This window comes from Magnolia sinica, chromosome 4, assembly GCF_029962835.1.
Source record: "Magnolia sinica isolate HGM2019 chromosome 4, MsV1, whole genome shotgun sequence".
In the NCBI taxonomy this organism is placed as follows: Eukaryota; Viridiplantae; Streptophyta; class Magnoliopsida; order Magnoliales; family Magnoliaceae; genus Magnolia; species Magnolia sinica.
The window spans coordinates 86223384-86246279 of NC_080576.1; the positions used below are offsets into that span (position 1 = coordinate 86223384).

At 37.6% G+C, this 22896-nt stretch overlaps 1 protein-coding gene across 4 annotated transcripts in view; it reads right to left on the reverse strand.

Moving 5' to 3' along the window:
* LOC131243314 (uncharacterized) overlaps positions 1-22896 on the reverse strand; it is a 135474-nt gene that overhangs the window by 35059 nt on the left and 77519 nt on the right. For 3 of the 4 annotated variants that reach the window (XM_058242565.1, XM_058242561.1, XM_058242564.1), the window contains 7 exons: positions 19336-19464; positions 17754-17952; positions 17532-17669; positions 17310-17353; positions 11556-11639; positions 10025-10093; positions 9823-9899 (listed from right to left, as the gene is read on the reverse strand). In XM_058242565.1, coding sequence (XP_058098548.1) covers positions 9823-9899; positions 10025-10093; positions 11556-11639; positions 17310-17353; positions 17532-17669; positions 17754-17952; positions 19336-19464 — 740 coding nt within the window. The remainder of the gene's footprint in view (positions 1-9822; positions 9900-10024; positions 10094-11555; positions 11640-17309; positions 17354-17531; positions 17670-17753; positions 17953-19335; positions 19465-22896) is intronic. The other variant, XM_058242562.1, reaches the window with a different exon arrangement.

The window sequence follows — 22896 nt, forward strand, 5'->3', positions numbered from 1 at the left end:
TACTTAGTATATACAAAGATCAAGTGGAAGAAACTGAGTGATCCCTTGTACCCAAGAACCACCTCGTAGCACACTTTTGTAGAAAAAGAAGTGGTTAGGATTTTGGTCTAGAATACAGAAATCCATATTTTACGTTTTGGGGGTATTTCCAAAACATAAAATATGGATTTTTATATTTTAAACCCCAAAACTAGTGGAGGGTATATTTATCAGGCGCATTTTCTACCTAAAATACCCTTGTTAAATTATACACTACTCCCATCTCCTTCCCCTTGATCCTACCTCAATTGGAAACTTCAATTCAAGCACTTCTATCACCAATGAGCCCCCACCAGAGACCTCATGCTGGCTGATTGCTCAACCCAGGACCGCCTATCCTCCCATGTCAAATTCCTCCTCTTAAATGTCTACCACAAATACATTTGCTAGTTCACCACCTTTAGTAAAGGCTTTGAATCATATACCAAGAGATTTAGTCTAGCTGCCTACATAATTTGGCCATCAACCGAGTGGTCATCATATTCCATCACCTAACCCATTGCAGATCCCACCTCCTTAACAATTTTCTGATACCAAGCATGCAGGGGGATGTCCTTTACCTTTATTTAGGCCTCACAAACAAAACCCTTTAAGTTAACTCCCCACCATTTTAAGGGCCACAGTGAATCTATTGACCATGAAGATTACACTGCAATTGATTAGAGTCACTACAGGAGCAAACAAATTACGAGAAAGGGGCAATCATTTATATTGATAAAGACTCCCTTCAACACCCCGTATTGACAAATTACGGAAAGTTTCTACATGGGGTCTGCACATACAAACATACAAACACATGCATGATCCATCCAACCATCCATGCATGCGTGCACACACACACACAGATCCATCTATCCATCCAACCAACCATCCATCCATCCATATGTGTGTGTGTACACACACACATAAAAACATGCATTTCATCATACAACCATGCACCCATAAAAATTGAAACCAAATTTTTTTTAATAAACATATTTTTGGCAATATAAATACATTGGCGATATTATTAAAATATCACCAATACACTGGCGACATAAGAGACACCTAGAGTTTATACAGTAAAACATATTGGTGATACATTGGCGACACTTAGCGATATATCACTTATACCTAAAATTTCCGATACTACTAACGTTATCAGTATTGCCGCGCTGGAGATGCAGATAATAACGAGGATATTTCGATAATATTAGGCATACTCTGAACAATGACTAAAGCAAACTATATGGAGTGTAATATAGGATTAGGACAAGGAATTAATTAAGATTATTGGGCAAGAAGTTCCCCAAAATTACTACTTCTGATATCTTAAGTCAATAATTCATGAGAAGAAAGATTGAGAAGGCTAGTGGGGTGGTATAAATGGAGATATACATTTGAAGTTTTATGCAATTTTTTTTTTCCTTTTTGAAAGGATGACAATTTATTGATAAGCGGCAATGCCGAAAGAATACAACCTAAAAAGGAAAAAACATTTGCCAGTGATAAAGCTAACACAAAAGCCAAAAAGCTACAACCCCGACAGCAAAGAATCCTAGAATTTAGGGAAACCACTGCCCATTCTATCACATATGATTTGGCATGAAGAAACACTCCCCTTAGATAGCTTGATTTATTCCGAAAACACCTATTGCTTTGCTCCTTCCGAATCGCCCATAAGCCGACAAGTAGAGTTTTATGTGATCATCGTCTACCACTCAAACTAAATGGGAAATTTTATAGGAAGGTTATAAGACCAGCCACGCTTTACGGGACAATGTTAGGAAGTTGAGGAACAATTTCATAGGATGTGCAGTTGAAATGAGGATGTTGAAAGGGATTTGTGGAAAGACAATGATAGAATTAGAAATGAATGGTTTGGACCAGTGTTCAAAATATCAGTATCGCGTTACATATCGCACCCTTGGGATACGGATGCGCATCGGTTATCGCATGGGATACATTGGTTGTATCGGGTAATATATCGCTGTTATTGGAAACATGGGGAATCATTGGAAATTGGTCAATTTTTCAATGAAATTTCAGTGATTGTTAAAAAAAACATCATTGCACACTTACAAATCAAAACATTACAAAAAATAAGTGCACATAATAGGTTTTCTTTGTATGGGGTCCTAATCTATGTGTTGTCTAACTAAATTGATGCAAGTATATTCAAAGTTTATTCATATAATTTATAAATGTAAGAAAACGTGTGGAAACACAAGCAATACATTCAAATGCAAAAGAATAATCACTAGATTAGGTTACATACATGTTTGATTTTATGTTTAGACACAAAGATTGCAACTGATTTGCAAGAAATTGGGAAAATTTTCTTCTTCTTCTTTTTTTTTCAATTTTCCGCAATTCGGTCATTCTCCTTCAAATCTCAAAATCGAAGCTCCTAATCCATGATTTTCATGCAAAACATGAAAAATCATGGATTTGTAACAATTTAACATTGATTTACAAGGGAAAAAAAAAAGGAACGAAAATGTGGGATATATCCCACTACTCGTGCGTTTCATCTCACACAAGTGAGATACAAGATATATCGTGGGATATATCGGACAATATGGTCGATATTTAAAACATTGACTTGGATATCATATGCAATGAAGACCAAGAACTATGCTGGTTGGGACTTGGGAGTGAGTTGTTACAAGTTAAAAGGCTTTAAAAGGGCAAGAGGGAGTCCTAAAAAAGATGTGTATAGAAGTAATTTTTTTTAAAAAACAAGACTTGATGACCTGTGGTCTAACTAAAGTTATGGCCCTTGATAGGCAGGAATGGCGGAAAAGGATTCATCTAGCTGACCCCACTTGGTTGGGAATTGGGATAAGGCTTAGATGATGATGATGATGATGAATAACATTTTAAAAGTTTAAATATTTATATATATAAAGATTATTTTTAAATATAAAAAAAATTGTGGAGTGAATAAATTTATTAGAAAAGCCACAAGCAAAATCAAGCAGCAAAGAATTCAAAAAGAGAATGACAACAAAAAGAAGGCAACCCGACAGCCTCATGACTAAAAACACCCGAAAATAGCAAGCTTACCAATCAACAACCAACACCAAAACACCCTCTACCATGTATTCCTCCGATTGAGAGGTATCCCGGAAATGACTATAATTTCTTTTCGTCCAAAATTGACCACCAAACAGGCAACAGCAATAGGAGCCAATTGGTACAGTTCTTGGGTACCCCCATTACCCCCGTGTGATGCCCAAAGATGATCCCGAACCAAACCTAATATAACCCATTGGACACTGAAAGTCCCAAGGGCATGATTCCAAATGAAAGCCACAGAAGCGCAAAATAAAAACAAATGATCAACAGACTCTGCATCTTAATTGCGCGTGTAGCACATGCTTGGCATGAGCAAGGAAAGTTGTCAATCGTAAGAACTTTCCTTCTCCCAACCAACCACGTAAGAGCTACAACTTTGGGAGGCAACCATAAGACTAGAAGTGAAAGGCGTGCCTAACATCGTTCTCCCAGATACCGTCACAGAGGGTCTTGTAAAAGGACCTGACTAAGAAAAATACCTTAACTATGGTTTTTCCAAACCATGGAGTCAACCTCCCTACCCGGGATAACTAATTGTAATCGAGATAGAAGCAGGATAAGCTCATCCACCTTGATATCCGACAAACCCTCCTGCACAATGGAAACCAAGAAACAGAGGTAGCTCAGGAGGAAAAACAGTCTGCCACCTTGGAATGGAGCCAAATTGGCAAGGAGTATAAAATCATTTGGGGGGGGGGGGGGTGGATTATAGAACCATCTGCCATTGAAAAGGAAATGCTATGGGCTGCGGTGAAACAAAGATCTAGTAGTTGTAACCATTTTCCAAACGCATGAAGCCCTATACAGGAAGGATCACTTGGTTTCCCAGCAGCACTCTTGCAACCTATACTTGCTAGCGACTATAAAAGGCCTTTCGTCGCGAAACACCATAACCATTTTCTGAGGACAATATTCATATTGTTTAACCTTCGCACACCCACCCCACCTTGATTAATGGGTTTGCAAATCTCTTCCCATTTGAGCAGGATGAAACTTGGAACCTTCCTTGGAGCCTCTCCAAAGAAAATTCCTTCTTAACTTGTCCAAATTACTGACACCGAATTGGGGCATTTAACAAGGGACATAAAGTATAATGGCATGTTGGAGAGGATTGATTTGATGAGAGTGAGACGGCCTCTAATAGAGAAATATCTACCCTTCCACTTGGATAGTTTCCTTTCCGCTCTCTCAATAACCCTGTCCCAAATATGCTTAGGTGGCTTGCCAATACATAACAGGAGCCCCAAATAGAGGAAAAGGAGCCCACTTTGCACCTGAAAATCGAAGCTAAGAGGGAAATTCCTTTGTCGAGATTGATGCCTAGCATCTTGCTTTTGGCCACGTTGATCTTCAAAATGGATACAACTTCAAAACACATGACCACTTTCTGCAAGTCTTCAACCATTAGGGGATCTGCCTCGCAAAAAATGATCTTGTCATCCACAAACTGAAGATGAGATAACTGATCTCCCAAATTTGCAACCTGAAAACTAGAAATAAGATTTGATTGTTGACCTCTAATGAGCATGTAACTGAAGGCTTCCCCCACAAGGAAAAGGTACAGAGAGAGCGGGTCCCCTTGTTTAGCCCCCTCGAAGGTTTGAAATAACTTTTCAAGGAACCGTTAACGAGCACCGAAAAGAAGGGAAATTTAATGCAATTCTGAATCCACATCCACCATTTGTCCTTAAAACCCAGTTAACCCAACATATAATCCAAAAAATCCCAATCAACGTGATCATAAAAGCTTTCTCAACATCAAGTTTGCAAACAACTCCTACTTTCTTCTCCTTAGCCTTAGAGTCAATGCATTCGTGGGCTATAAGAAAATTATTGAGAATTTGACTTCCTCCTACAAATGTGCCTTGATTGAGAGAAATAACATTAAAATCTTAAACTAGATCTTAGGATAATATTGCTACAATTTCGCAATAAAATTGTGGAAAATTAAGAACTTGCCAAGGTTTTGACGCTCATGATATTTAAGTGATCAGATCATTTGACTAATCTTTTGCATAAATATCACCATCTTTGTTTGCGTATGTATCTCTCACTTAGTATCGATAATGTTGTACCACACATCCCTCTTTCATTAGTTGAAAGGAGTCCCAACAAAAAGCCAAAACGCCAATTGTGTATACCATGAGAAGATCATTTCAATTGAAGTTAGAGCCCTGGACCCAAAGAAATGTTACCAAGGTATACACCGATCTGAAGTGAGGCTACTTACAAATATCATAAACTTATCGCATCAATGGAGTGCATGACTATCAACTTCAGCTCTAAGGATAGGTCGGAAGTAGCTTAGCATCATATCTATGTTCATATGTCCTATATCCAACTTGAATCAAAATCGTATAGAAGCGTTTTGTTGTTTAAAGAACCAAGGAAAGGGAACAAAAAAATGCCAACAAGACGCAAGCAAATATCCAACAACATAGAATCAATTTCTACACATCTGCCTGAATTTCTAAAAGATGAAGAATGATGGCAATGACTCACCAAACAAGAACTCCATTTGCAAAAACGATAAAACCCCTATCAATTTGAACTCTATAGATCAGCTAGCAAATTTATCTCTCAGGAATTGATATTTGAACCAGTGTTCGAAATATCGATACTATCGGCCGATATATTGGCCGATATTATCGTTATCGCACCCCTGCGAGACGATACCCTCACGATAACCCCCGGAAGATACCAAAAAATCCAAAATTCAGATGTCGGCCGATATATCGTCGATATCGCACGATATATCGATGATATCGCGCGATTTCGTCTCCATTATTGTCGGACATCAACAAACACGGACAGTCGGACACTCACAAGTGGATTGCAGGGGACTCACGAGCCCCACTGTAGCTAACCACCACAAAGACCATAAAAATCCAATCTGGGTTGTGGAGAATCAAAAAAATTGAATTAGCAAAAAAAAAAAACAGAGAGAGAAATCGGAGAGCACCTGGCTATAGCGGTGATCGGAGGTGGGCCATTCGACAGGTAAGTACGATTTCCATTTTCTTCGATCATTTTTCTCACCATTTTCTTCAACTTCCCTCTTTCTTCGCTGATTTCTCGGAGATTCCGACGAGGAATCAAGCCGGATTGACGAACCCTTCCTTCCGAAACGAGATTTGAGGGGACGGCGTGCGTGAAGGAGAGGGAAAGTGAAAGAGGGGCGCGGATGAGGGTGAAAAAGGGATCGGATTGAGTGGTGCATTACTCAGTACGCTCTTATCATACTTAGTAAACTCACTTTGGCCCACCTTTAATGTATGTGGTCCATCCACGCCGTCCATCGGTTTTTCCATCTTATTTTAACGGTTGAGCCCAAAATTTAATCATACCCAAAGATCAAGTGGACCATACCATAGGAAATAGTTGGAATAATGAATTCCACCGTTGAAACTTTTTTAAGGCCCACAGTCATCTTTATTTCTCATCAAACCTGTTCATACGATCACACAAACATGGATGAAGGGAAAAAAACAAATACAAGCTTGATCCAACACTGATGTGGCTCCCGAGAAATTTTCAACGGTAGTTGTTCAATTCACAATGTTTCCTCTGGTGTGGTCCACTTGTGGTTTATATATACTTCATTTTTCTGTTAAAGCCCTAAAATTATCTGGTAAAATGGATGGATGGAGTGGATAAAATACATAAATCACGGTGGACCCCACAAAATTTATACGTGGGGGTACTGACTGACCCACGCGCGGAGGAAATGGATGGAAGCGGATTTCCTGCGGAAGCCTTTCACAGGAAGTCCTGCGCTGGGAACTCAGGTGGGGCACACGATGATGTTTTTCAGGAATCCGCTCCATCCGTTTTATGAGCTCATTTTAGGAGGGTAGACAAAAATTGAGAGGGATCCAAGACTAAAGTGGGCTGTACTAAAGGAAAAGGTGGTTAGGGAAATTCCTAACGTTGAAACCTCCCTGGGTTCGACAGTGATGTTTACATGCCATTCATACCGTTAATAACATCATTATTACTGGGATGAACTGAAAACACAAATATTAGCATGATTCAAAACTTCTGTTGGCCCACAAATATTTCAACTGTGGACGTTCAATTTTCCTGTTTTTGGCCCACTTGAGTATTGGATACGGTTCATTTTTGGCCTCATATCCTAAAATGCACTCACAAAATGGATGGACAGAGAGGATTTCTCACAAACAACACAGTGGACCCCACCTGGGTTCCCAGCGCAGGAACTTCTTGCGAAAGACTTTCGCAGGAAATCCACGTCCGAAACGGATTGGCTACTCCCACGGGCACCAACCAATGGCTGGTGGTTGGTGCTCTGTGGGCCCCACCATGATGTATGTGTTTCATCCTTTCTGTCCACCTATTTTTATAGATCATTTTATTTATGAGAGAAAAAATGAGGCATATCAAAATATAAAGTGGACCACATTACAGAAACAGTGTTGAATGAACGTTGACCATTAAAAATGTTTTGGGAGCCATAAAAGCTTTGGATCAAGCTGATATTTATTTTTTCCCTTCATCTGGGTCTTTATGATCCAATCAACAGATTAGATGTGAAATAAACAGTGCAGTGGGCTTTAGGAGGATTTAAATGGTGGATATCCAATCATTATTGTTTTCCTGTGGTGTGGTCCACCTGAGATTTATATCCCTATAATTATTTTTATTAAATCCTAAAATGATCCGTAAAAATGGATGAACGGAATGGATGAAACAAATACATTATGTTGGGGCCCACAGAGCACCGACCGTGGCTGGTGTCGGGGGAGTTCTCCCGCGTAGGACGCGGCTTAGATACTGACATGTTGCGTAGCCAGACTGGCTACTGAATTGACGTCACCAAGTTCTGTGGGGCCCACCATGATGTATGTGTTGTATCTACACCGTCCATCCATTTGGCTAGATAATTTTAAGGCATGAGACAAATAATGAGTCAAATCCATATCTAGAGTGGACCCCACCACAGAAAACAGTGGGGAGAGGGACGCCCACCGTCCATCCATTTCTCAAATTTTACTTCTTTAGTTCTTCCTTTGCTTTTCAATGAATTGGTTGTGTTTTCATACATGACTATGATATATTTACAAATATCAGGCATCTAATTTAAATATAGTTGCATTAGTTCAATTAAACATCGCATAGCTTAGGACCCTATACAAAGGAAACTTATTGTGTGCATATTTTTTTGAGATGTTATGATTTAAAAGTGTGTACTAAGGGCTTTTTTAACAATCCCCATAGTTTCATTAAAAAATTCAACCATTTTCTCAATGTTTCCCCATTTTTCCCAAAAAGTGCGATAAACTATGCGATACAAACGATATATCCCGTGCAATAACCGATACGTACCTGTATCCCAAAGGTGCGATACATAGTGTGATACCGATATTTCGAACACTGATTGGAACCAATGCTTTTTATATCATTATCATGTAATGTATCGCACCCTTGAGAGACAAATACATATTGGTTATCGCATGGGATATATCGGTTGTATCGCGTAATGTATCGTTGTAGGGGTATACGAGGAAACATTGGGAAATTGGTCAAATTTTTCAATGAAACTTCAGGGATTGTTAAAAGAGACATCAATACACACTTAAAAATCAAAACATGACAAAAAAAAAAACAAGTTCACATGATAGGTTTCCTTTGTATGTGGCCTAATCCATGTGTTGTCTGATTGAATTGATGCAAATATACTCAGTCTATTTACATAACTTATAAATGTAAAGAATAGATTATGGAAACACAAGTAATACATCAAAAGCAAAAGAAGAATCACTAGATCAGGTTATATTGTTTGATTTTGTGCTTGGACACAAAGATTACAACCGATTTGTGAGAAATTGGGAAATTTTGATTTTTCCAACTTGTCGCAACTCGGCCCATCTCCCCCAAATCTCAAAATCGAAGCTCCAAATCTATGATTTTTCATGTAAAGCATTAAGAATCATAGATTTGTAACCATTTGACACTAATTTAACATGATGTAAATAAAGAAAGATCAAAAATCGAAAATGCTCACTGGACCAAACAGATGGGATATATCGACACTACCTGTGCGTTTCATATCATATAGGTGGGATACAAGATATATTGAGGGATATCAGCCAATATTGTCAATAATGAAAACATTGCTTGGAACTAAGACATCAATTTTTACTCCATTAGGGATCTCCCAAATATTCAAGTGCTTAAAAATCTACCTCAACCAATATTTCTGAGAACAAGAAAAAAAAAAAGTACCTACTTCATTTGCTGACCCAACTGTGCTACTTATGGAGTAAAATGAGCAGCATACACCATTATTGAACCACTGACATAGAAGCATGAAACTAGGAACATGATTGTAGATCATTAAATAAGTACCCCCACACTGCAAGTAAATTGCAGATACATCTAATATTAAAAACACAGTCCCCAGTTTAACAAGGCTCATTCCTTAGGTTAGTCAAAGAAGAATTAGTTATCCAAGACAACATTATGATCCAATAGGTCTGATTATGTATGCATCAATATTCTCATAATTCTTCCAAAACCCTTCTACTGAATGCTCAATAGAATCAGTTAATTTTGATGATTCACAGAAACAGAAAGAAAAGAAGTGTTAATATCACAACTGCTGGACAGTACTTAATGCTAAATTCTCATGAAATGCCATCATATTGGAAGTATAGAAATCAAAGGAACGGCAGATGAGTAAAATAACATTTATCACAATACCTATAGTTGAAGTTCTTCACAACAAAATATAATGGTGGCCCTACTCTGAGATGCTCTGAAACGTTATCAAAATAACCCTGCATGAAATGTCCATCAGATGGTTCCACAAAGCAGCCTTACAGATTCAAAGAAGACATGAAAGAGTATATGTACACCACAAAACTGAATGGAATTGGTGCATCAGAGAAATTTGAAACACCACCTGAAGATACGAATCTCGTGGAAGAACAATCTTTTGTTCCAATCCAGGTTGAATCCTCGTAGATAATGCCTTTAACATTCAAAAGAAAGAGTACAGTTTTATAAGACCATAGTACAACTAAGTAAAAAAGCATCTATTTTTCAATTGGAAACTGATTCTAAAAGGAAATGAAATGAAGATTTGTTATATTGGTCATTGGTTCACTCGGTTTTATTTCAAGATTTGTTTACAAAATGAAATCAAGTACCAGGACTAGCTAATTTTGATACATTTTCTCCACCCTGTTTCTCTCCATATAAGAGGAAAAAAGGAATAAGTGGAAATAATCCTTCAGGGTATCACATGCTACCAGAGTGTGAAGTCATCAAACTCTTGCTCAGCCAAGATCCACCAGTCTCAAGAATAGGTCTATTTGGCTCATTGACTTCTAGTCAATCGAAGTTTATCAGCCATGCTTGCCAAGATCAAGATTATTCGAGGCCATAGCGTTTTTTTAATCATCAGCCACTGATCTGAGACAGCAAGATACTTCATGACTTTTGCTCATTAATTGAGCTATTAGAACATCCATAGACTAACAAAATCTCAGACCAATGGTAGGTGGAAAGCAATGCAGCCCGTACGGATTTTGTTCTGTTACCACCTTCTAACAAGATTCGCCAACTTTTTGAAAAAGAAAAAAGAAAATTGCCAACTATTAGCGAATTTTATAGAAAAAGAAATTTTCCCAAATAATTCATGAATTCTTCATAACATAAGAGTATCTAAAATTAATAAGAAAATTAATTGCAAAAAATTCATGAAATGTTCAATTATCTAATGAATGTTTGAAAACCTCAATAAACATATATTCTGCCTCTCTTTTTCAGAGGAAAACAATCCCATTTTTTAACAAATTCTTCCCAAAATTTTCCTAAGTTTCTTGCAAACCACGGTTTATTGCCTTGGTAAATTATTCTTGAGTCCGTACTTTGTAAGATTGCTACCAATCACACACCACATGAGCACCAAAAAAAAAAAAGACTCCTATAGGTTTTGCGAAGACTAAAGTATGAAAATTATGTAGGGAAGTTACAGATCTTCAATAATAAGCATAACAAAATATCAGACAGACAAGTAGCAAGTGCAATGTATGCTCATTTGTACTGAAAACAAAAGCAGTGCCAATGTAGACTATTTCTAGTATTACAAAAGTTATAATTATTGTACCAGATTGGGTAGTCATAGACCCTAAGACTAGTAAGTCAGAAACCTGAAGCTATGAGCATTTCCTGGCAGACAAGTATTGCAAGTTGGTCAAGTGACATATCACCATGTATATTCCAGATTCCAAGTTCCATGTGTTAAACTAACAGAAGATAACATTCAATGAGGTAAATACATTTCTATTGACCACTTTTGTGCTTCAATGAGCCAAAAAATGTGCCATTCAACAACAGAAAATCCGTTAACTAAACATGCAATCTCAAACAACAAGACACATACGGCACAAAAACATGACAAAAATATCCATAGATCCAGGGTTACTTACTATGCTTGCAAGTGCAAAAGCAACAAAGACCGCAACAACAACAACTTTAACTCCCCAAAGGGCAAGAAAGGGTGCATGCACTTCCTACACAGAAATGAAGATATAATCCTTAAACAGGTTTATAATCAAGGCAAGACAAACACAAAAGCAACCCACCAGGAGGATCACTTTATACAAAAATCAACCCGATCCACTTATCCAGTGCACTATACAATTGAAAGCAATGGATAGCCCACTGATATAACAAATAAAAAAAGGTGTGGCCCGCTTGATGAGTAGATGAGGCTGATTTTTGCATAGATGTGGGTCAAACCTTTTGTACAGCATAGATGTTGCGTCATTGGTCATCTTTGATGTTGTCATCATCATTATCTAGCCTTATACTGACTAACTAGGGAAACTGGTTGCTGGCAGAAATTCAGGAAACTAATTGGTCATCATGGCAGGATGGTAACTATTGCTGATTGGATGGTAAATTAGCGGTCCAATCAGTTGGACATGAGCATGTCTCACATGTACACATATCCGAGCACACATATATAGCAAATATTTCAAGGCCCGCACGTAGTAAGAGGACCATCAGACAACAGAAAAAGTAATTGAAGTCCTATGAAACTCCAAACATCATTAACATCTGAAAAACTACCACTAATAGAACGATGCAAGAATAAACAATCAAACCACTAAAAGCTGATACTATCAAAAGTTTTGGATAAACATATGATGCCCAATCGCACTTGTTCCCTACATGTGATTCAGTCACAATCAGAAAAACCTTCATGTTCAAGTGTGTGCTTTCTTAGCACAATAGTAGTCCTTGCGTATCCCCTCACCAAGAGCCATGCTACAGGTATCATGTTAAGATAACTTTCTAATTGGTTTTGGCAAATGAATTTACGACTTTTTAGGGCTAAGAATTCTACTTGTAGTGGCTTGCATGTGACTTCAATCTGTGTTGTAATAGGTTTCCTACTTGAGTAGAATTAGAGTTTTGAAGAAAATATAGCCAGATTTTTGGGTTCAAAGTAATTCACGCAATAAATTGCTCAAGTGGAACTGAATATTTATGGGTGCATTTGGATGCTGAATTCACTTAAGTTACAATAAATGGATTCAGTCAAGAGGAAATGATGAAAGTGGAGTGGCACCATTTCAGTCCAGCATGACAACCAGACCCATAATCACTATTAGGTGTTTTGGATATGGGGTCTTTACAGTAATGAAATTCTGATTGTAGTGGTTCACGGCTGACTAGAATTGTGTTATAGTAGAGTCCTAGTTGACTAGAACTAGAGTTTTGAAGAGGCCCCAGCAAGATTGTTGGGTCCAAGGTACTTCAAATACTTGATCGTTTGAGTGGAACTCAATATTTGGGTTGCACTTGGATGCAGAATTGATTTGAATTACAGTAAATGAGTTCAGTGAACCCTATATTTTCTTAGTGCCTATGTATCAACTTAAAAAATAAATAAATCAATCAATCAATCATCTCACTCTGCCAGAGCACGAAATATTTTTTCATCTTTGTTTCCGTTCCTAGAAATCCTAGTCAAAGTATCAAAGTTTTCTCTTCTTTGTTTCCCTTAAGAAACCCTAGATCTCATCTTTTGAAAGAACATAAATTCTCCTCCCATCTACCCCAACAACCCTTCTAAAATAATAGTGTTAGTGATGCAAGACAATTAACCACTTGCTCTAAAAGCTCGAACTGAAAGAGCGTGGTGATCAATCCTTTTATCCCAAAGCCCAGGCCCCACATCCCATGGGTTAGGATCTCAGCCGAACCCCCCTCGTAGGCCCCACTTCACATGGGTTCCGCTTCACACAAGCCACCCGCCTCACACGGGCCACCCCGAGTGTGCCCCTACATACCACAGGCCACCCCACTCGAGCCCGGTGTGAAAATGCCCGTGTTAGTTAGTATGCAGTATGTGTTGATTTTAGGACCCTTCTCTTGTAGATGTTTTTTAGTGATTATGGTTTGAGTTGGAAACTATTCTATTACATTGACACTTTCAGTGACTATCATAGGATTTGAAGAAATCAAAAGTCGGTATCCTGTGGATTTAGATTCCGAGACCATTTACACGGTGGCACTGGCAGTAATTATCTTCATCTAGCTTATGTTTACAAAGAATTCCTGCAATAAAACATTATGTGAGAACTGAGAAGTGAGAATTACCTTTAGGATGTTTAGGTTGAAATTTGGGTTGAACAAGATAATCACACTTGTACAATATCTTTTATGTTTGCATGTTCCAAGTGTAATGTAGAGCAGATTATACTATGATGGCATGCTTGTCGACCAGGAAAAGGGCAAAGGCACATCAAGGGGTTGTGTTCCCAATTTAATTGTCGAGAAGTGTCGGTGGAGAACATTAACATAAACTATTATCCTAGGGTCACAGAGGACCAAACAAGGCCTTGATTATACTTTTGTAGTGGTAAGTCATTTTTTTCCTAAGAAGGTGCATGTTCGGTGTTCTACCAGGAGTTTTTTGAATACAAGGCACCCCCAAATCCATCGATTTGTATGGAGACATTAAGTTCATGAGCTGCTTTTAGAAAACGCTATGGGTGAAAATGGGGAGACTATCGAAGCTGTCACGAGCTAATCATCCTCAGACTAGTGGAAAAACTGGTTGCAGAAGGATGCTTGGAGAAGCTGTTTTGTTGTCTTATTTGGGAGCATATCATAATATCGGATCTATAGTTAACACATGCAGAGTAACAATAGCACTGTTAATAGAAGTACAGGCTGACTGCCATTTGAATACACCTATGGCATGAAGGCAAAGCAACCGATCAATCTAAGTTACCTATTTCTTTCCATCATGGGAAGAAGCCTAGAGGGTAGCAACTTAACCATCTCAGTTGCCAAGTTCACCTCTCAACTCTCAAGCACTACTGATAGCATGGTAACTTGGGGTGGCAATGGGTCAGGTATGGGCCTAGGGTCAACCCAAGTCTGACCTACTGACTAAATGGGCCAATAATTCTAACCAAACCAGACCCACAACCCGACCCATACCCAACCTGATCCACCATGACCAAACTCAAGTTTAAGAATGGAAAATGAGCCTAAGGGTATGCGCAACTTGGCCTCGTTAGTGGATAAACACCCACACAAATAAATTTTCTACACTTCTTTGTTTCATGTCAGATTTTGGGTCAGTTCGGGCCTGGTTATCTGGCCCAACCCATTGATAGCCTATATGGCAGGTCAGGTTCAGTACAGTTCAAGCGAAGCCCAACCCATTTGCTTAAATGTTCCAGCCCAAGCCCATCCCACCACCCATTTAGATTGACCCGAACCCACCTCAAAATCCCTATGGGCCAAGACGACCCATTGCCACCCCTAATGCTAACATAGTCCAAGAGATTCCACGACCAGCTTATTTTGTGCAGACAACAAAGTTGAATCATATCTATATGGTACCTTTTCAGGTTGCATTTTGGAGAAGCTGGTTGACATGTAATTCAAAAGGTTCTTTTAGTATTAGTTGGATAAAAAGCTTGTAGGGGTTTATTAGTTAAGGGGTTATGCCCACCAAAATAATTAGTTAAAAGGGGTTAGGAATTGTCAAAGTTTAGAAGCAGGTTTAAGAAAGGCTATCTAAGAAAGGACAAAGCGGGGCACGAAACTGTAGAGATTCGTGACATTCTGCAAAAATAAATACTGATACTTTTTTAATGATGCTGCCTTTAAGTGATTCTATAGCCTTTCATGATTGAGATGTAATCCATATGTTAATCCATGTTTCATTTTTTTTTGGTTATTTAGGGCCCACTTAGTGTTGCTTCTATAAACACTTTGAACCATTACGGTTATCAGCACTACTTATTTAACTTTAAAAATGTTTGGTTAGATTTGTCCATAATTTAGTTATTAAGAATCAATTTCCTAAAGAAGTGCTAGTTTTGCATATGGGGAGGAGAGCGTTTCCAAGAGGTGTTTGTGTTCTCTACACATACTTTTTCGATTAATGAAAATTGCAAATTGCAAAAGAAAAAAGAAAAAAGAAGACAACTGATATCATGGTGTGCCGTAAAGGCCGTTACGTAAAGATAACGGTGGAAAACGTTACACGTTACAGGGTCGTAACGGCCGTAATAGCCGTTATGGAAAAAAAAAATGACATGTAATTGCCGTTAACAACATGCTACATCCCCTATAAAGGCCATAATAGCCCCGTAATTGTCTATTATGGGACATATACAGCTTTTTCATACTTTATAATCAACATTACGGGGTAGATATAGGTTTTTCGGAGGTTTTTTCAATAAATAAAAAAAATATAAATAAAAAGACCGTAACGACCATTACAGGGCTGTAACAGCCGTTATGCAGCCACCGTTACCATTATGGAACACCCTGATATCTAACATCTCCTTTTTTTAAGGTAGACACCTTTTGTCTACTTTTGGTAGATCCTAAATGGAAACATATGCCAATATTGATTGCTTATGGGACACACTTGCCTTTCATCAGGCAGGCAACACTATAGATGTCTCCGAACAAAGATCAGGCCAGTTGACTAAGCAAGTGAGCCATGGTACATGCTTGTATGGCCCAGGCCCCAACTCACCTCATGCAGCCAAAATGGTGCACTTATTATCATCCTAGCAATCCATCAAGTGGGCTCCACCATGTAGATGATGCCTTGTACCAAAAATCAAGCCAGTCAACTCATCAAGTGGTTCATGTTTAAGAAATGAAATGGATGGCAAAAGCAATTTTTTTAGTGGTCCACTTGTTCCATGCACTAGCCTGCCTCATGAGTGGACCACCATAATTTTTGTCTAGGGCACCTAAAAGGTGGACACACAATGAATGGTATGAAATGAAAATGTCTTTTCTTTTCTGAAGTATATTACCAAACATGTTTCTTTTCCCCACAAGGGCCTGTTTGTTTACTGTGAAAGAAAACCTGGAAAGGAGAAACAGCTAGTGAATCCCAAAACATGGAAATGTTACATCGACTTTGGGTGACACGGATTCCCTGCTCTCTGTTTGTTTTGCACCATGAATTTGCATTGAAAATGCTTTCCGTCATTCTCAGTGTCTGTGTTGCCATTTTGAAAGGGTAATTCTACCCAAACCAAGGCAATGCGCAATAATGACAACTTTTTGTCATTATAAACGTCGCATAAAAGGGTCAGTCTATTCCCATCAAACGGGTTTTTTTAGGAATAGGTTTCTGTCACTCTTGAGGAATACTTTAGAAAAAGGAAATCAACTTCCTGGGTTTTTGTTCAAGTCTCTCCTTAGGCCCCTGAGCAAGAACATAAGATTTACAACCAGTTCTTCGTATGCATTATTTCACTGCAAGCACAAAGTAAATTTCAGTTCCATTAGCAGTAGGAGATTTCTATGACAAGCTTCATGGACGAAGTGAATGACCGATCCATGTTTTCAGGTCACACATGTGCACCATCAATACATATGCATTTTGAGTGTGATTTGTCCACAGGCACTCCTTGCCTCCATGAGTACATGCCTACATATCATTCCAACAGTAGTGTGCCACAATACTTTAAGAAAAAAGAAAATGATATCCCAAAAGCCAAATTAATTGCATCAAATAAATAAATACGCAAAGTTCAATTCTAATAAAGGAACAGATTGACCAGTTTAAAGTATATTTCAAAAATTGGTACACAGAGAAAGATATTTCAATTAGTAATCGTAAAAGAGGTAAAAAAAAAAAAATCATTACTGGAAGGAAAAAAATATATATCTTTGAACCTTACCCTCATATAGCGTGCCAGTAATCCAGGTTTTCTTTGACCATTACCTACATTTTTAAGATAGATTTCCCAATACAATCAGAGGTCACATGAGTCATGAAATAAAAATAAACAGAAAAGGTTGGCCATCTAATGAACATGTGTTTGATGCTGCTCTAGAATCATGCACAAGAAACCCACGCTATCAATGCCATGTTAGTGTTCAAGGTCCTTGATGTAACTTACCAGGTTCAGCAGTAGTTGAACTAATCTTTATACATGGAAAACAATCAATCCTTTGATCCTCTGTCCTTAAAAAGTCAAAAACTATCAAGGCAACAAATGCCGTAACTTGTAAAAGGAAGTCCAGGAAAACTGCCAATGCTGCAATAAGTCAGATAGATCAGTGTACGGTGTACCTTGCAACAAAGTGAAAATTGAATATTATCAATAGAAAAATGTTCTTACCTGCAAACATGGAGAATACACGGCACGCAGGCATTGGAATGAAACTTCCAACTGCAAAGGCCAAAACCTCAGATAGACTAGCTAGTGTTATAGATGGCCCAACTTCAACCAGGGCATTACTTATGCGTCCTTCCAAAGGCAAATCCAGTGGTTGGCGTTTGACCGCATGTACCAGGATACACATATTATCCACTCCAACCTGTGAAAAGAAAATTCTGAGTTCTATAAATGATTATAAAATTAGGATACTAGTATTACGCCCACCCTTTTGGTAGTAACACACATTCTTTCTACATTTGATCATACAATAGCAAAAAGGTGCATTATTGTACTACCAAAAGTAGAAAAAAGTTGCTGCTAGAAATCAGGGTGAATATCAATCCCAAAAACTAATAGACATTGAACAGAACAATGAGAAAGTAAAAGTTGCACATAGTCCCAAAATATACAGTTATGGAGTTAGCTAGAAAGTAACGGTATATAACAATTTAAACCATTAGCAGAAAACTTAAGAAGAAACAACTGTCACTCTTTCTAGTGCTGAAGCTGACCATTGTGGTATGGCAGCTGAGTTTACTTGGCTATAGTTTCTACTCTGGTGTCTTCATATTTCAATGTCTGGCCCTTCTATTATTTGTTTTGATAATGTCAGTGCTACATATATGGCAACAAATCCGGTCTTTCATGCACACACAAGAGACATCAAGCTTAACTATCATTTTGTTCACAAGAAAGTTGCTTCGAGGCATATTCGTAACATGTTTTTTCCTTATTATCAAGGATTGACCAATCTGTACTAACCTAAGCTACTTCCTCGAGATCATTGTCAGTATATCCCTGAAGTGTTAAGAAACTTAGTTGCAGTTTCTATGTCTGTATTCTTGTAATTTCTATGTACAATGAGGGTACTTGTAATCTAAGTAAATCTTTTAGATAGGCTTGAGAGGATCTCTCTAGATAAGATTGCAAGATTGTATCATCTTCCTAGATAGACTAGAGAAGCCTACAACTACTATACATTTTGTATATTCTTATTCATTAAATAGAGAAAACAGTTTGAATGCTTCAAGGTGCTTTCATATTCAACATATATGTTGCAAAATACTTCATAGAAATACAGGACTGAAGTTGTTACTTGAGTTGAAAAAAACAAAACCATAAAAGCTATGGCTTATCAAAAGAAGTACTAGGAAGTACTAACAAGGAGGATCTGACCTGGCAAAGTTTGTTATCATCTTGTTAATATAAATGCATTATTGTAAGGCACACTGCATCATGGATAGTCCCTAAGTAAATTTCCCTGACTCTCTACAAAACATGTTTGATGGTACTTGAACACTTCTGATTAACAATGCATCCTCTTCAAGACGGGAAGACATGTTGAAAATTTACTATTAACTAATAAAGAATGTAAACAGTGTATAGTTTGTGACTAAGTTTCAATAAAAACATCCAGCAGGAAATGTGAAAATTTCAGCCATACATCATAATCACAACATCTTGTAGGAGTATGATATTATATAACAGATGGAATAATCTCATAAAAACATCACTACAGTAATAATAGACAAATTTAACTTACAGCCAAAACAAGAAAAGGGATGACTTCCATAATGATGAGTGTAGATTTTACTCCAATGGCACTGAAAAATCCAATGGATCCAAGAACGGAGAGCATGACAACCACGACTCCTGACAAGCCAAGAAGTACCTGGGATCCATACCAATAACTCAAAAATATATCGATAAGAAAAGGCATTAAGCAGTAACTGGTCTGGCAGAACAGATGAGTAAAATAGTTCAAAGAAACGTACACCACAAAGATGAAAGAAAAGAAATATGGTTATAAATCAAAGCAATAAATCTCCAATCTCCACAGACTAATGTCAGGGAAAAAGTTTAACCAAAAAAATTTAAAAATATAAAAAATAAAAAAAATAAAAAAAAATAGCACAATTGAAAAAGAGAATCAACTCAATGTATAGCAGTAGCAGCTGAGGATACACACTTATCAGAAAAAAAAAACTACAAGGAAGATGGCTTTGATACTAGAATTGATGTAGCAAACTTAGGAAATTGAACTTGGAGCCGCTCAGATTCGTGGAATCCTGTTTTCAACCATGGAAATGAATATCAATTTCCTCATATGTGATGTTTTCCCCTGCTTGCTAAAATACTTTTAGGCAGGAAATTGATTGCCATTTCCACAGTTCTCTTCAAAAATGCATGGTTTCCTTTTTTCCTAAATATTAAATAAATAAATAATATAAATAAATAAATAAATAACCCTGTTACTTGGAGGTTTCCACCGTTACAAGATATAACTCTCATGTTATAAACGTTGACCTTTTAACACCATAAAGATCATGAGTGCTAAAAAAAGGTCAACGTGAATTCTTTTCCACACACACCTTTCCGCTGATGTGAATTTTGGTTTTCCATATCCAAGCTTTGATTTACATTGATCCAAACAGGCCCTAATTAAAGGTATATGATTACATGCCACTTCTAGATTATCAAAATCCTTCAAGAAAGTTTCTACAAAATTGATGTTTCGGCCCAAATAGGTGATTGTGGGAGTCTGATAGCCTAGCATTCGCAATATCAGTATTGCTCTATGTATTCAACCCTTGGAATACAATTCTATCATGGGAAGCATCCGGATGTATCACATATACCACGTAATGCATTACAGTATAAGGGAAACACTACGGAAATTTTAGGAAAGTGGTGGAATTCAGTGAAACTTAAAGAGACATTAAAAGCACATGATTAACAGTTAGAACTCAAAATGTTTTTTTTAAAAAAAAAAAAAAAAACTATGCATAATAGTTTTCCATTGTTTAAGGATAAAACCATGCATTGCCAGCCAGACATAATGCATTTTGCTTACATAACGCCATTATATGCAACATAAGTTCATATATCATTCAAATGTCATACAATACTAGCAAAATAAAACACATAATAAAACCAAAAACTAAGATATTACACACACACACACACAGAGAGAGAAATATACATACACACGTTAGTCTCAGATCCACATCAAGTTATGAGCCATCTCAAAGTCGTCATCCCTATCCATAATACTAATACCCATAACTACAGTACCATGAGATTATGATGCCAGGCCATGTATTCTATAAGATATTGATGGTACTCATCCTCAACAATATGCACCAGTATACCATTGGTGGATATTGAACAATCACTATAACTATCATTGTCGTTCCTAGTGACATTGATTGTGATTATGACTAACTGGATACCTCCATACCCATATTTACCTTTGTCCATAGCCAAACCAGTGTTCAGGCATGAACATGTTTGGATTTCCCCAATTTCTTTCATTTTTCACATTTAAGATTAAACTTTCTTGCTTGAATTCCATGTCAATGCATGAGCCTCGTGCATATATATGGATTTCTCCTTGTTTTCATGCCTACCTATTGAAATCAAATAAATTAAACGAACTTTTTATGTCTTCGGGGTTCCAGCAAAATCCGCTCAGATTGCAATTTCTCCACCATCATGTTTTCATGTGAAACAACTTGAGTGGGGTTGTTACGACACTCCAAGACGCATAATCCCAAAATAAAAATAAAAATGAGCATGAAAACTTCTTTTAAATTTTTCTACATTTTTTTTTCCAATCGAAGATAGCAATTATCTTTGTGTCAATTGATACTTGCCACCACTAAACTTGTATCAATATATAATAAGAACATCAATTTCATGATATATCATCCGATATGATGATAATATCATTGATACCAGGTAACTTTTGTACTCTATAGTTTTATATTGTTGACCAGCGCCAATACTCCACAATTTTGTATCATTGACCATCGACACAGAAATATTTGTAAGTAGAACACTTTCATAGCCTTCTGATGCAAATTATAAATCACTCAAAGTGGGACTCATTATCATAAAAAACCTCAATTTTTATTCAATTATCAATTATCATGCAATAGGTTCACCCTTCCGAAAAAAATAATGCAACAGGTTCATATGCGTGGCCTTTGAAACCTTTTATAGATATCAAAATGAACCAGTAAACTTCTAGAAAGAACTTATTATAGACAAAATCTAAAGAAAATATCCTATTGGCCCACATACCCATGGACAATTTAATCTAAGCTATAATCAAAAGAAAAGGTAGCATAGGAAACTAATGGAGTCCAAAACTTCCTACAAGTAGACTCTATACACAACATATGGCGCATCGACCATAGGTTCTTTTCTGTTATAGGGTTTGAATAGAAAAAAGAATTTTACATTTAGAATAGTGGACCCCACAGTCCGACCGATTCATAATTTAAGCCGTCTGATTGGAACTGTGGGCCCCACAGCCCAATTCAGACCATTGACTTTGTTTCAAAACCCAATGCAACCCTTTCACATCACGCAAAATCCAATCCTAAGCCCAATTTTCACCGCATCCCCTACATATAGAACCTCAACCTTTTCCCTAAGCCACTAACCAACGGAGAGTTGTGGGCCATGGATTTCAATACCTTAAAAGTCCATGACCACCATAGGAGAATTGGGTGACTCGTGATCATGTTTTGTGGTCATCCTATGTGTTGGGATGAATAGTCTCCATCATCAGGCATTATATGTCATTGCCCTACCCCACATGGAATATGAGTGTTCTTTGTACGAAGGTTTTTTGTTATAGGCCCAACAAGAAATGAATTGGAGGATCACATCAAGTTCTGGTTTAGGAGGCACATCATGTCTGGACCGGATCGACTTGATCATGTGTTGGCTTTGACTAGTCCTTAGACCTAAGGTTGTGTTGGGACGTATGGTCTTAGTATTTTGTGTTTTGGCTTGCTCTACAAGCTTACATTAGTGGCTAAAATATGGGTCTTGTTAGGTGCATGCATTAGGATGCAACCAGAGCCCACATGCTCCAACATGGGATCCACTTAGATATCAGGTATACGTATTGTGGGGTGACCTTAATATTTGGACCATCCATCAAGTGGTTTTATAGCTAGCCATGATTATTATTTTTTACTATTAAAACTTTTTTATCGCACTTGATGGGGCATCCAAAGTATGTGAGGATTTATGGTCAAGAATAGTGGCCACGGAGAGTGGGAGGATTTGGTCAATTTGGATGCATAGA